At 46.4% G+C, this 16,084-nt stretch overlaps 1 protein-coding gene across 2 annotated transcripts in view; it reads left to right on the top strand.

Annotated features, from left to right (window-relative positions):
* Positions 1-6,532: 6,532 nt before the first annotated feature.
* CCNYL1 (cyclin Y like 1) overlaps positions 6,533-16,084 on the top strand; it is a 40,136-nt gene continuing 30,584 nt past the window's right edge. Inside the window, exon 1 of one of the 2 annotated variants that reach the window (XM_062190499.1) lies at positions 6,533-6,809. In XM_062190499.1, the coding sequence (XP_062046483.1) occupies positions 6,584-6,809 (226 nt within the window). In that variant the 5' untranslated portion in view covers positions 6,533-6,583. The remainder of the gene's footprint in view (positions 6,810-16,084) is intronic. The other variant, XM_062190492.1, reaches the window with a different exon arrangement.

Here is a 16,084-nt window from a genome sequence, read left to right on the forward strand (position 1 = left end):
CTCCATCCAACTTCTTCATTCGTTTCTCCATTCATTCAAGAAAAATGGGTTGTGATTGCTACAAGCTAAGCACTGCACTTAGTGCTGAGGTCACATAAAAGTGAGTAGCTCTATCCTTAGAGATGTTTAGTGCAGAATGGCAGTCAGACTAGTAAACAGTCACCCCACATTGTGAGACGATGTTCCTCCACAGTGAGGACTTGCAGAAGAAATTGATTTTACTGATGGTGAAGAATCAGCATTGCAGAGGAGGCTCCTGCTCGATGCAGATACGCCTTGATGCATGAGCAGTTTACCAGATGGCCAAACCATAGCATCTACTCATTCCCAACTCTTTAGATTTTGGAGCTAATAGTAGGGCTACAGAGAGCAACGTGGACCTGTTTTGGATGCTTCTGCTTCAATGGCTGCTGTGGTCTCAGAGTCTTGCTTTGCCTGGGAAAAGTATGGACTGCATAACCAGAATTTTTTTTCACAGGGGTCTTCTATTTCACCTGTGTGGTCAATAGAGAAGCAACAGCTTATGGAGTGTGTGGCATTATTCAACCTGGCTTGTTCAGCACAGGAGTCAATATCCTAGCCCCAGTAGATTGCAAGCTATGTTGTTGGTTTTGTTTTGTTTTGTTGACAGAGTTAGACAGTGAGAGAGAGAGACAGAGAGAAAGGTCTTCCTTCCATTGGTTCACCCCCAAATGGACGCTATGTCTAGAGCTATGCTGATCCGAAGCCAGGAGCCAGGTACTTCTTCCTGGTCTCCCACGCAGGTGCAGGTGCCCAAGCATTTGGGCCATCCTCCACTGCCTTCCCTAAATGAAAGATTTCTGTGAGTGAGATCCTAGTGGAAAGAATGGGCCATCAAAGAAGGAAGTACCTTTCTCTGAAGGGAGGAGAGACTTTGACTATGGCCTTTTCTAAATAAGATCGGAGTTGGCGAACTCAAGAGGCTTCCATAGCCTTGGCAGCTCAGCACAAGAGCCTCGGGTGATTACTGATATCATAAATAAGAGTGTCAATTGTTAAATCAACAACAGGAGTCACTGTGCACTTATCCCATGTAGGATCTCTGTCCTTAATGTGTTGTACTATGTGAATTAACGGTATAACTAGTACTCAAACAGTACTTTATACTTTGTGTTTCTGTGTGGGTGCAAACTATTGAAATCTTTACTTAGTATATACTAAATTGATCTTCTGTATATAAAGATAATTGAAAATGAATCTTGATGAAGAATGGGATAGGGGAGGGAGTGGGTGATGGGATGGTTGTGGGTGGGAGGGTGGTTATGGGGGGAAAAGCCGCTATAATCCAAAAGTTGTTCTTTGGAAATTTATGTTTATTAAATAAAAGTTAAAAAAAAAAAAAGAAAACTGGGAGGTGATCTGAGGAGGTTCTAAGTGGACTGAGACAGTTCTTAGGGTTTTGACAGTATCTGGAAAAATGGAACTGGAAGCAAATAAACCATTCCAAGGCAGAGAAGAGTAAGGGGCCCAGGAAGGTGAAAGGAAGCTCTTAGGCTCTCTTAAAGCCACAGGTCTTTCCTAGAACTTGTCTCATAAAAATCCCTGATTTCAGCACTCATAATCATAGTCGACTCTTGGGCCAGAATCTACCTAACTGATGAGTGCCATCTATTCTGAATGGATGGAAAATCAACATATTTTTAATTTTTTTCAGACCATCATTTCAAATAGATTTCCAATCTCATCCCAACTGACTCATGTGGCAAAAACAAACCTATGTGCTTTGAGAAAAGAGTAAGTGGATAATACATTAGAAGTAAAGGAGAAGACAGCTAGAGACATCAGACAGTTTCCTAAATTTTATGAGTACCAGCACCATCAAACACCCAATTTGGTGAAAATTTCAGAGTATATTTTTTAACACTGAGAAAAAGAGAAGTTGGGTTGTGCCATATCAGATCAGGTGTAATGACAATTATCAACATTTTTGTTCACAGATGACTTAAAACATTTTTTTTTTTTTTGAGAGATTGAGAGAGAGAGTGAGCACTCCTATCTGCTGGTTCACTCCCCAAATGCCCGCAATACATAGGGCTGCGGCAGGCGGAAGCCGGGAGCCTGGAGCTCAATCCAGGTCTCCCACATGGGTGCCAGGGCCCAAGAACTCGGGCCACAGCCTGCTGCCTCTGCCTCCAGGAAGCTGGAGTCAGGAAGGAGAGCCGGGAATTAAACCTGGGCACTCTGATGTGGGACTCAAGTGTCTCAACCACTGGGTTAAATGACCACCCCCATAGATGACTTTGAAAATATAACTATAGACCCACTGTTAAGGGAAAAAATGTACATAGGACCTACACATAAAATCTTACTCTATAACTCATTATGGTACTTGAGATGAAAATTGGTCACAACACTCATGATACAGCTCCCTAATCACTTATCTGCCATCAAATCTTTCTTGCATCTAACGTGAAGTTTTGAAAATCTAAGCCTCTCTCTGCTTTTTCTGTCTTATTAGCGTAAAAGAAGCTGAGTATAAAATTGGCATAATGGTTCCATAAGATGCTATGGGATTTTATCACAACCATTCTTGCTTTAAGCTTGCTTTCTTCACAGATTATGGCATATAGTGCTGATTACCTTCCAACATCCAGGGGTCCTTTATGCATTTCATGCCCAAGCTGAATGATCACGTATTTTGAGCCTCCTTCTATGTGTGGCACTGTGACCAAGCTTTAAACAGTTATATGTAAGCATTGGATCTTCCAAAATAGCTTCTTCTTCCTTTCCTCTACCCTGTTGTCCTGAATGGAGACTCAATAACTTTCCTGGGCCATGAGGTTGTGGGTGAAGGGCAACACCACGTGCTGACTCCCCAGTAAAAGGTAAGTTTCATGAGAACAGGAGTGTGTTTACGTAGAGCAATATTCCCAGCACATAAAAAGTATGTGGCATGTGATATGAGCTCAGGTACTGAGTGGGTATGAAATGGGTGAATGAGTGAGTTTAATACCAAACCTGTATAAACACCATCTCAGCCACAGCACCCGCCCCCATCTATTCTTTTTTTTTTTTTTGACAGGCAGAGTGGACAGTGAGAGAGAGAGACACAGAGAAAGGTCTTCCTTTGCCGTTGGTTCACCCTCCAATGGCCGCTGTGGTAGGTGCGCTGCGGCCGGCGCACCGCGCTGTTCCGATGGCAAGAGCCAGGTGCTTATCCTGGTCTCCCATGGGGTGCAGGGCCCAAGCACTTGGGCCATCCTCTACTGCACTCCCTGGCCACAGCAGAGAGCTGGCCTGGAAGAGGGGCAACCGGGACAGGATCGGTGCCCCGACCGGGACTAGAACCCGGTGTGCTGGTGCCGCAAGGCGGAGGATTAGCCTAGTGAGCCACGGCGCCGGCCCTCCCATCCATTCTTAATACTCAGGCCCCTTGAATGCTGCTGCTCATCTTTGTAAGCCTCACTTATTGCCACTTACATCTCCCTGTCTCCTCCCTACACCCAGTTATCTTCTCAAGACAATCACTTAGTACCCACGGCTTCACTTACTTTTCATAATCTCTGATGACAACTTTAAGTGTTGTTTTCATGTGACAGCTTTATTTTATGCGACACTTTATTTGCTAAAAGACTAAGACTCCAAGTAACTTCATGAAAGGAATCACTAAAAGAAAGTGATATTATTAGCATGGACGTTTTCAGAAATTTGTTCAATTATTCATTTTGGTTTGATTTAGTGTGTTATTTTGTAAAGCTTTGTTTTTGTTAATATTTTTTTTCACCTATTTGAAAAGCAGATCAGAGAGAGAGAGAGAGATTTTCATCTGCTTTTCCACTCCCCTAATGCCCACAACAGTCAGCACTAGGTCACGTTGAAGTCAAGAGTCTGGGACTCCATCTGGGTAGCTGGATTGGAAGTGGAGGAGCCAGGATTTGAACTAGGAACTCCCATATGGGATGCAGGCATCCTAAGAGGTGGCTTAACCCAGTGATCTATGATGCCCACTGCCATGTGTGACTTTGACTGAGATACAGCATGTTACTTTTTAAGCTTTGAGTTGGGATGTTACAAAATGGACTTAGCCTTTAGAAGTACTTCCTACTTCCAACCAGAGAGCTCTATTTCAATGTCACCTAACAGTGTCACAAGCTATCTTCTGCCCCAACCTCATTCCCTTCCTGGATTTTCTCAGGAGAAAGCCACCACTGTCTACCCAGTTTCCTAAATTAGAACTTCAGCAGCCTTTTTGCCTCCGCCATCCAATCACCACATACTTATTATTCTATCTCTCACATGACTACAAATCCTTTAATTCCACTTCAGTCACAGTCATTGCCTTTAGTTTGAACCCTTGCTCCTTTCCTAGGGGAATATAAAGTCTTTCTCTCTCTTTTTAAAGAAGTATTTAGAAAGTTAAAGTTACAGAAAGAGAGAGAGAGAGATCTTCCATCCACTGGTTCACCTTCAGATGGCTGCAATGGCCAGCAGTGGGCCAGGGTGAAACCAAGAGCCAGGAGCTTCAGCTGGGTCTCACACATGGGTGGCAAGGGCCCAAACACCTTGGCCATCCTCTGTGGCTTTCCCCAGGCCATTAGCAGGGAACTGGATTGGAAGTGGAGCAGCCAGGATACGAACTGGCACCCATATAAGATGCCAGCATTGCAGGTGCTGGCATAGCTTTCTTCATCCCCTTTTACTATGCAGAGTAACCTCACCACAAACACATTGGAGAGCAACTCAACTTCAAATTGTTCAGTGCCTCCGGTGTTTCCAGAATAAAATTCAAGCTCTTGGTCCCCCAGCATCTAATCTGGCACAGACAGCTCTGGGGTTGTATCCCAGATTCAAGCACTGTTCAGCAGTGTGACCTCAGGAGACTGGACTCTCTAAGCCTTTGTTTTCTCATCTGCCTGTACTCACTGAGGACTGGGATTGTTTCACACATGTAGTGCCTGGCACGTAGCACTTCAGCAATATTAAATCCAATCAAAGTATTGTCCTGGGAGAAGAAGGATTTGGTGCAGGTGCTAGGATGCCACCTGAGACACCCCCCACCCCCTGTTGGCTGGCTCAGGTTTCCTCCTGGATGTAATTCCGATTCCAGTTTCCGGCTTGGTGTATACCCTGGGAGGCAGTAAGTAGGTGATGGCCCAAGTAGTTGAGTACCTGCCAGCCATGTTGGAGACCTGAATGGAGCTCTGGGCTCCTGGCTTTGGTCTGGCCCAGCCCCGGCCAGTGAGCTCTGGGGAGTGAGCCAGTAAATGCAAGATCTCTCTCTCTGTCAAATAAAGGAAAATAAGCAAACATTAAAAAAAATCCTTCCTTTTTAAAGAAAGATCCTACTATATAACGTCACTTCCTTCCAAGTCCGACTTCTACCTTTACGTTCACCATCAGGAATGGCCTGGCCCCACCCTGAGCGGTCACCTGACCCTGGGAAAGTTACTTCGCGTCTGGGTCTCAACTTCATGCTGTAAAATGGGACGGTTTTTGAGGGTTAAACGAACGTCTCAGTTGGAGGAGCATCGGGCACATCGTAGCCAAACGTTAACGATTTGTCGCCATCATCTTCAGCGAATCAGGCCCGTGGTCCCCCACTGTGGTTCTCGGTTTTGTTCGAGGAAATCTCCGTCGTTGTCAGCGAAAGGCGGCTGTGGGCGGGAGAAACAGGCGAGAACGCGGGGCCGGGCGCGGGGAGGGAGCCGCGCGGGCCGTTTCGCCGACGAGGAAGTGGAGAGGTGACGTGTCCTCGGGGCTCGCGCGGGACGCGCGGTCGCTCCTAATGGTCAGCCGCGGGCGAAAGCCAACACTTTGGGAAGACCGGAGAGCAGCCTTTGGTCACACAAACGGCCAGCAATTCAGGTGCCACTAAGTTTGGTGAGCAAAGGAAAGCCGTCGGACTCGGAGACACCGAGCCGCTGACGGAGCAGGCGCTTTCCTCACCGGGGCTTTCTGCAGAGCCCCCCTGCCGAGGGCTGCCTCGACCGACGAACGCCCGCCGCGCTTCCCGCAGGACCGGAAAACTCTGGGCACCGGGCGATGAATGGAACCCGGAGTCCCGGACGCTCCCCTCGAGGGGCGGGGCACCGCGCGGGGGCGGGGCATTGTGCGTCACGTGCCTGGACTCCCCGCGGGCGCGTGTAGGGAACTCTGGGCGTGATTGGTTCCTCGTAACCAGGTGACCGCAGGACGCGTTCCGGTTGGTAGGCGCCAGCCAGAGTGAGTGGCTTTCGGTCGAGAGGCGGCGGCGGAAGAAGGAGGGGCTCCGGCCGCGCTCTCTGCCGGCAGTGGCTGCGTCTCTCAGCGCCTGGCGGGTCCCCACCCCTTTTAAATAAGCCGGGCTGGTCGCCGCCCTCGCAGACGAGTCGGCTCGAGGGAGGCGGCGGTGGCGCGGCAGCGGGGGTGCGGCCGAGGCCGGAGCCCTGCCCGGGGCCGGGCGGCAGGGCGGGCGGGCGAGCGGCGGGCGAGGCCGTGTCTCTATGCGCGCCGCAGCCCCGGCATAGCCCGGGGCTGCCGGTGCCGACCGCGCCATTGTTGGGGGAGGGGGCGGCTGCCGAGCGCCGCGGAGTCGGGGGCGAGCGGAGGCGCAGACGGTGGCGGAGAGGAGCGGAGGCGCCCCATGGGGAACACGCTGACCTGTTGCGTGTCCCCCAATGCCAGCCCCAAGTTGGGCCGGCGCGCGGGGCCGGCGGAGCCGGACTACGAGTCCGAGGTCTACGAGGCGGCGGCCGGCGACGCGGTGGCTGTGGCGCCGGCACCCGCTGCCGTGGAGCCCACCGAGTTGGATTTCGGAGCCGGCGAGGGCCACCACCTGCAGCACATAAGCGACCGGGAGATGCCCGAAGGTGAGGAGGAGGAGGCGGGCGCACTGTGGCCTCCGCCGGCCCCCGGGTCCCTCGGGAGGCAGCCGCCGCCTCGGGTCCTTCCTGCCGGGAGCCGGCTCTCCCTGGGCTGGGCACCGGGGCTGAAGGCTGGCTCAGCTCCGCGTCCCCACCCCTTATTCTTTCTCTGCCGAGTCTGTGCCGTTTGCTTCCCTTGGCCCCACGCGAACGCTCAGTGCTCTGTCCCCAACCCGGCCTGGGACCCTCCTGTCCGCGGCCCTTCCTGTTCGCAGCGTTGTTCATCTTCCCGTGGGACTTTATCAAGACTTTTTTGGGTATATTCTCTGCCTTTTCGCAAATGAAAATTGAAACACCCCGATTTCGGGGTGTGCACCCCATCTCCGCCCTCGCCCATCCCGATGGTGCCTAAGGGAAGGATCCAGGTCAGGACCGGGGTTCCCTGCCACGCACCCGTGGGAGTAGTGGATGCCCCGCACAGTTCACACATTTAAATTCAGACTAGATGTTGCTTCCGGTGTCTGCCTGGTGTTAGGTGGACTGTTTGCTGCCCCCGCCCCTCGCCCCGTCGAAGCTGCCGAGTTCCTTCCAACTATCATTTGAACAGGAAAATATTATGAAGGGCTTAAAATAACTGTGGAAGGTGTGAAGCGCCACTGCCAGGGCTGCGGGAAAGTTTTTTTTGTTTGTTTGTTTTGTTTTGTTTTAATTTTAATCCGAGCAGTTTAGGCATGGAGTTCAGATTGCTTTAAAATTCCCGTTTTGACGGAAATCTGTGTGCAGCCCTCCTCCGATGACTTAACCGACTTCACGTACCTCATGTGGTCTGGAGGAGAGGGCGGGGAGGTGTGGGAGTGGTTCCTCAGTGCTGCTCCACAGTTTCACACGAGACAAATGTCCATCGAGAACTCTGAGTTGTTAAGGTCTGGGAACTAAAACGCCAGCCCCCGGCCGCGGTAGTGTTTGGTTCCATGGCTCCCTCCCCTCCCTTCCCCCCACTTCCTAGACTCGGAGCCGAGTTCTGTACTGAGAATGTTGATGGGGCTGGGTGGGGGAGGGAGAAGAGAGGAGGAACCACGTGTGTGTGTGTGTGTGTGTGTGTGTAAAAACTTTGGCTCTTTTGGAAAGCTTTGAATCTAGGTAAAAATAATTCTGGCCAACACGGTGGTTCCTGAATGACTGAGTGCTTTGAAGTAGAAAACATTGTAACGTATTTAAGCCCAGGTTGGCTCATTTGTTTCATTTAAATGTCAGGGATGATTTCATTTCCAGGAGGAAATGTCTTAAAGGTCTTGTAATTTAACTTTAGTTGGGCTCTTAAGTTATTTAAAAATGGGAAAGATTAAGGCTCATGATGGATATTCCTGTGTAACTGGGAAGTACTCAGTTTTCAGCATACTCAAGAATTATGAAGGAATGAACAAAGGTATCATGTGAATTAATTGTACCTTTAAACACAATGCATGTAAGTACTTGTGAAAACGTCACTCTACTGGGTGGTGCAAGGTAAGCCCCCAAGTGATTTAACAAACCAGGTAGTAGATGGGTAGTGTTGGATTACAGCCCAAAATAAGATCTTTATAGACTTCTTTTGAGATTTACAGTGTATGTTCTTGTGCATCTCATTTAACCCTTCCAAATACAAGTGAGGCCTGTGCATGATCTCCCAGTGCTGCTAACAAATGAGTGAAGATCTGAAATGACTAAGCAGCTCCTGGACGGAAGAACTAAGGAATTCTCTGCTGATGCAGACTGACATGGCTGTGGTAGATATGCCCAATTCAGTTCTTAAGAAACTTTAACAACTTTTCAGGATGCATGTCATATTTCACCTGCAAAGTAGGTCTATCTCTTAGAACATTCCTGCTCTATTAAAAATTTAAAAAGTTTGTTTTATACAACTCAGAGGCAACATTTATCTTGCCATCCTATATCTATATACCCATTCCCTGTGATATATGAAAGTAGGGATAACAGATGGCTGCACCCTACCCATCAAGTAATTGTGGTGACAAATTTTAAAGAGCTTGTTCTGACAATTGGGAGCTGCAGCTCAGAGTCCCCTGGAGGAAGGAACCTGAACAGGAGCCCTGAGGAGAACAAGTAAGGTCCCAGGCATTAAGCATAGGACTGTGTTGTGAGCACAGAATTTACCTTCAATGTTTATTATTATGACAGTTAAATTTTTTCCCAACTTTATTGTTACTCAACAACTTTTTCCTGCAGCGTTTTGAATTCTGGCTTTAGGAGCTTTGCTAATCTGCTGGCTAAAGTTGCTCTCAGGTGAACCCTTGCTCGTCCTCCCTCTGAAGGGTGAGGGTACACAAGGGAGTGGCAATGTGGTGTAGAAAAACCTCTGAACAATAGATCTTTCCTCTTTTCAGTACTTACTTTTTTTTAAAGATTTATTTATTTATTTGAAAGAGTTACACAGAGAGAGGAGAGGCAGAGAGAGAGAGAGGTCTTTCATCCGATGGCTCACTCCCCAGTTGGCCGCAATGGCTAGAGCTGCGCCGATCCAAAGCCAGGAGCTAGGAGCTAGGAGCCTCTTCCGGGTCTCCCACGAGGGTGCAGGAGCCCAGGGATTTGGGCCATCTTTTACTGCTTTGCTAGGCCTCAGCAGAGAGCTGGATTGGAAGTGGAGCAGCAGGGACTAGAACCGGCGTCCATATGGGATGCCGGCGCTTCAGGCCAGGGTGTTAACCCGCTGCTCCACAGCGCCGGCCTCTTCAGTAGTTATTTTAAACCCTCTTCTTTCCCTTCTACTTTTAAAAACTTAGTATTGATATGTTTGAAGTATAAAATTTAGAAAATAGTGAAGTTATTTAAGTTCAGCATACCCACGGGTCATGTTTATTTCTATTTTGAACCTTTTGTATAGATGTAACATTTTGTTTATTTTGCAAAAGAATGAGATCACACTCTATGTGCTGTTTCGAAGTTGCTACTTAAAGCAGTGAAGACAGAGGTTCCTGGAACAGTGCTTGACACTTAAGGTGTCTTTTATGCTTGTGCACTCCGCTGTGACTTGTGCTTCTTTTTTTTTTTTTTTGGTAACTAGAAGTTACCATCAAATGGGTGGAGCCTCATTTATCCATTCTTTGCACCTTTTAATAATAAAATCATATAGTCCCATTAATTGTTTGATTCTGGGGACAGAAATAAAGACATCACCTCTCTATAGAATTGAGACAGTATGCTTGCATTTTGATTTTACTTAAATCTGAATGATGTCATTTTGTAGTTAAGACATTTTAGTATTAAATGCTCTCATTCTAAATAGAAGTTATTCTTGACTTTTTGATGGGCACTAGAATTCCTCTTTTTGATTTCTTTGGATCTTCCTGGCCTGTCTTTTGTCTTTAATTCTGAATAGCCACCACTGTTAAGAGATGTCAAAGTCATGTTGGTCTTACATGATGGGTCAAGAAGCAGCATCAGAAGAAGCTTAGATGGCATGGGAAAACTGGGACAAACACTCGTTCCAGATACCCTACAGACATTTATTGAGCACCGTTCAGTGGTTTAGCAGTGTTTCTGAGCAAGCAGTGGAACCTGAGAAAAAGCCTCTATCCCAGCTCTGATGCTTGCATTCTGAAGCAGGTCGGGGTAGACAACATTTGAATGAAATCAAGAGCATCAGGTGGTGAGGTGCTGGGAAGAAAGTAAAACAGGGTAGTGGATTGGGGAGGAAGGCAGTTTTAGCTGGGGTGGTGACAGGTGGTTGCTCTCCCTGAGTGATGTGTCAGTAGTGCTGATAGTGGGAGCTGAGAGAGAGAAAGGCAGGCTTCCATGCATAGGGATAGTTCATTTTGGAGTTCCCCTGGATGGTAACACTTGATTTGTGTGAAGCATAGAAAGACACAAAGCAAATTGCGGCAGAATAATAAGGATTCTGGGAGGAGCACGGGAGTGCTTCAGAAAGTTTGTGGGAAGTGTGCATTATCTTTTAATTCTGTTTTTCAATGAACTTTTTTGAGTATCCTTGTATGGTAGGATGAGATTTCATATGTCTAGTGGGCCTTGACAAAGAATATGGCCTTTAGTTGTAATGGGAAACCATTGGAGAATTATAGGCAGGGAACTATGTTAATTCTTATTTAAAAAAAGATTGGACTGGCTGTTGTGTGAGAATTCACTATCATGCCACTGTCAAGGGTGGAAGCAGGGAGCCCAGCTGTGTGGCTGGTGCAGTAGTTCAGGGTGAGAGTCAATGATGGCTTGAACAAAAGATAAGGAGCTGAAATAGGCTGATGTAAATAAATTAAGTTAACCTATATGTAGGTAACACGGATATGAACAGACAAGTCACAGAAAAGAAATATAGATCCTTAAACAGTGTTTCAAACAGAAATGCACATGAAACCTGTAGTGCAAATTTCTTTCTTGTTAATGGAAAATCCAGAAAATGTGACAGGGCTTTCTCTGAGGCTGTGAAGAAAGCTACATTTATATATCTCTGATAGAAATGTAAAATGGTTTGCCCCCATAAAGGGGAATTTGGCATGTCTGACAACATTGCAAATGCGCTTAATCCAGAAATCCTACTTTGAGGAATATACCCTGAAGGTATAATCTAAAGTTATTAAACAACATATGCACAAATTTTCTGTTGCATTATTTTCAGTAGCAAAATATTGGAAATATGTCAAACATCTAGAAAAGGACTAGCAAATAAAACTGGTATAGCCACACAGTGGGGAAATGTGGAGCTTTCTAAAAGGAGATGGAGTGATCTCCCAAGATATGTTGCATGAAAAAAGCAAGGGGAGAACACAATAGTAACTTCCATGAAAAAAAGCAGGAGAAATAATATGTGTTTGCTTATTTAAAAATAAAAGTTGTCCTTGGTGATTTTGTGCAATTATTATTGCCTAAGGTGTTATTTTGGTAATTTATTTTTCAATAAAATGCTAAAAGTTCACTTTTTGCTTTTGAGGCAGTTTGTAAAAACTTTGGTAATTTATTTGTGCATTGAGTAGTATATAGATTGCTCTTGGATTTCACTTCATCCTCACGGAGTTTTGAGTTCAGTAGTACAGGTGTTCTATCTGTTTTACATATCAGAAGATAGGCTTTGAGAAGTAAAAATCGTTTTCCAGTGTTTTAAGAACTAAGACTTGGGGCCGGCGCCGTGACTTAACAGGCTAATCCTCCGCCTTGCGGCACCGGCACATCAGGTTCTAGTCCCGGTTGGGGCGCCGGATTCTATCCCGGTTGCCCCTCTTCCAGGCCAGCTCTCTGCTATGGTCCGGGAAGGCAGTGGAGGATGGCCCAAGTGCTTGGGCCCTGCACCCACATGGGAGACCAGGAGAAGCACCTGGCTCCTGGCTTCGGATCAGCACGATGTGCCGGCCGCAGCGGCCATTGGAGGGTGAGCCAACGGCAAAAAGGAAGACCTTTCTCTCTGTCTCTCTCTCACTATCCACTCTGCCTGTTAAAAAAAAAAAAAAAAAAAAGAAATAAGACTTGGTAGATCAAAATTTAAATTCCAGACATGTGGAATAATAGGAATAAAATTTATAGAACAACTCATTACATAGACTTTTTTCAGAAATACTTATATTATTTGAAAGACAACAAAGGAGCATCCCCATCCACCACCTCCCCCCACCATCTACTTCTGTGGAGCGAGGAACTCAATCTAGCCTCTGGCATATGTGGCAGGTACCCAGTTACTTGAGCCATTGTCTGTTGTCTCCTAGGTGCACATTAGCAGGAAGCTGGAATCAGGAGTGGAACCTAGGCATTTTAATACAAATATTACCTTTTTTCTTGCCTTTTTTTTTTTTTTTTACCCTAGAGTATTAAAGTGTACTAAGGCTCTGGGATTAAAGCAGCATTGTGTAATGTCCAGTGAAATGAAGGTAACTTATAACCCAGAAGTGTTACTTCTAAGAAATCGAGGAAAATGCCTTTAGGTATATAAAACTAAAAGGTTATTTTGTGGTATGTGAAATGCCATGTCTTAGTTATGGTCACAGAAGCATAGATTGAGGACTGAAACAGTTAAGGCAAGACTGAGAACTAACATGGGAGCAGGTATAAAAGTGGGCTTCCATGGGGCTGGCGCTATGGTGTAGTAGGCTAAGCTTCCACCTGTGGGACCGCCATCCCATAGGTACGCCGGTTCGTGTCCCAGCTGCTGCTCTTGCAGTCCAACTCGCTGTGTATGTCCTGGAAAAGCAGTGGAAGACCCGGAAGAAGCTCCTGGCTTCAGTTTGCCCCGGGTCGGGCTGTTGCCCTCATTTGAGGAGTGAACCAGCGGGTGGAAGACCTCTTCTCTCTGCCTCTGCCTCTCTGTAACTATCTGCCTTTCAAATAAATAAATAAATCTTTTTTAAAAAAGAAAGGAATTAAACATCAAAATTAAAACATGTGTGCCTCAAAATACATCATCAAGAAAGTGAAAAGGTGGGGCCGGCACTGTGGTGCAGCTGGTAAAGCCTCCGCCTGCAATGCCAGCATCCCGTAAGGTGCCGGTTAGAGTTCTGGCTGCTCCGCTTCCCATCCAGCTCTCTACTATGGCCTGGGAAAGCAGCAGAAGATGGCCCAAGTGCCACCCACTTGGGAGACCCAGAAGAAGCTCCTGGCTTCAGATCAGTCCAGCTCTGGCCATTGCGGCCACTTGAGGAGTGAACCAGCAGATGAAAGACCTCTCTCTCTGCCTCTGCCTTTCTGTAACTCTGTCTTTCAAATAAATAAATCTTTAAAAGAAAAAAAAAGTGGGCTTCCAGACCTGCTAGTTCCTGATCTGGATGGGGCACACAGGCTGTGCTGTGCTCTGTGCCCTCTGGTGAGGAAGGCCTGCTCTAGGCCAGCGGGTAGGAATTACCTGAAGGGTGGAAAATGTGGACTCAGCGAGATAAAATCATCCGTTTACATGGTAATTGTGAGACATGAAATGTTTGTGTTATGGACCATAAAACCAATACAATGTGCAGTGTAGGGATGATAGAGCAGCTCAGTAAATCTTTAAATAAATAGGTGCCTAGAAACTGCTGAAAGCTTCTATTTAATTGGGATATGTTGAAATCAATGTGTTGAAATCAATCTTTTTCTGAAATAGGCTGCTGCTGTCAGAGAATTTCTTGGTCACTACCCTCTCCTATTAATATTTTGACAAGAAAAATAGTTTCTTGACAGTTTGATTGCTTAATTGTAACACTTGTAGCCTTTAGTAATGCATTTTGTTTACTGTAAGTTGCGTATCATTGTATCATTTCACAATTTTAACATCTGTGTAATTGGGATGGATTTTAACAGTGAAAAAAGCTGGGGCCAATGCATGTTAAAGCCCCAGCCTGCAGCGCTGGCATCCCATATGGGCGCTGGTTTGAGTCCTGGCTGCTCCACTTCCAATCCCAGCTCCCTGCTTATGTTCTTGGGAAAGCAGTGCAGGGTGGCCCAAATCCTTGAGCCCCTTCACCTGTGTGGGAAACCCGGAAAAAACTCCTGGCTTTTGATGGGCTCAGCTCTGGCCATTGCAGCCATTTGAGGAGTGAACCATTAGATGGCAGATTTTTCTCTGTCTCATCTGTAACTCTTTCAAATAAATAAAATCTTAAAAAAAAAAAAAAAAGCAAACTTGGGTTAGCGGAAAAGCAATATTTGCTATCAGTGGTGTTTTACAGATTTCTTCTGAGGTCTGTTTGCATAAAACCCCAAGTTCGGCCGGCTCCGTGGCTTAACAGGCTAATCCTCCACCTTGCGGCGCCGGCACACCGGGTTCTAGTCCCGGTTGGGGTGCCGGATTCTATCCCGGTTGCCCCTCTTCCAGGCCAGCTCTCTGCTTTGGCCCGGGAAGGCAGTGGAGGATAGCCCAAGTGCTTGGGGCCCTGCACCCGCATGGGAGACCAGAAGAAGCACCTGGCTCCTGGCTTCAGATCAGCGAGATGCGCCAGCTGTAGCGGCCATTGGAGGGTGAACCAACGGCAAAAAGGAAGACCTTTCTCTCTGTCTGTCTCTCTCTCATTATCCACTCTGCCTGTCAAAAAACAAAACAAAACAAAACAAAAAAACAAAAAACAAAACAACAAAAAAAAACCACCAAGTTTAATGTTTTTAAATTCATACTTTTTCTACATCAACATAGCATGCTGTTAAATTAGGCTTCTATTTAACCAGATAGTACAAAAGTGGCGACTCTTAAAATAGTGATTTTTCCTCCTAGTCACTTGGGCGTGGAGTTAATGGGGAGTACAAAAATAATTGTAAGTGTGTGAGAGTTTATTGCCTAATAACTTAAATATTCATTCTATAAAATAACAAAGTGTGGTATTTGTCATTAGCAGAAAGTACCATTTACATAGAAAATTGGTAGCTCTAGGAAGGAAATGAATGGTTTCTGAAAACCTCATACCTGCAGTACATACAGATAGGAAATTCACCAAAGTGGAAGTATCATGACCAACTATGGGAAAATGATCACCCTACAAACGTGATCATTTGCAAATAAATCCAAATTAGAGCTGCTGGTGGTATTTCTCTTTCATATCAGTGGAAACTGTTTAGTATCCAAAGTTGGGGTAGGAGCTAAAACTGATAGAATTATACCCTGATGTTCCCTTACCTCTTTTAGAAAGCAGCTTAACAACTTAGTTGAGCTGTGGAAATGATCCAGGCTTTGTTCTCATCATCCTGCTTGTGAAAACCTTGCCTGAGGATATTTTTTGAAGATAATTTATTTATATATATTAACGTTTTATTTATTTGAAAGGCAGAGTTAGAGAGGTGGGAGAGAGATGAGATTATCTTCTGCCTTCTGGTTCATTCTCCAAGTGGCCAAGGCTAGACCAGGCTGAAGCCAGGAGCCTGAAACTCCATCTGGGTTTCCCATGTAGACGGCAGGGACTCCAAACATGTGGATTTATTTATTTATTTATTTTATTTGAAAGGTAAAGTTACAGAGAGGCAGAGGCAGAGAGAGAGAGAGGTCTTTCATCCACTGGTTCACTCCCCAGATGGCCGCAGTGGCTGGAGCTGCACCCATCTGAAACCAGGAGCCAGGAGCTTCTTCTGGGTCTCCCACGTGGGTGGAGGGGCCCATGGACTTGGGTCATCTACTGTTGCTTTCCCAGGCCACAGCAGAGAGCTGGATAGGAAGTGGAGCAGCTGGGATTCGAATCGGTGCCTATATGGGATGCTGGCACTGCAGGCGGTGGCTTTACCACTATGCCACAGCGCTGGCCCCAGACCATCTTATGCTACTTTCCCCAGGGCATTAGTTGGAAGCTGGATAGGAAGTGTAGCAGCTGAAACTTAAATCAGGGCTCATGGGA

This window comes from Lepus europaeus, chromosome 1 (assembly GCF_033115175.1).
Source record: "Lepus europaeus isolate LE1 chromosome 1, mLepTim1.pri, whole genome shotgun sequence".
In the NCBI taxonomy this organism is placed as follows: domain Eukaryota; kingdom Metazoa; phylum Chordata; class Mammalia; order Lagomorpha; family Leporidae; genus Lepus; species Lepus europaeus.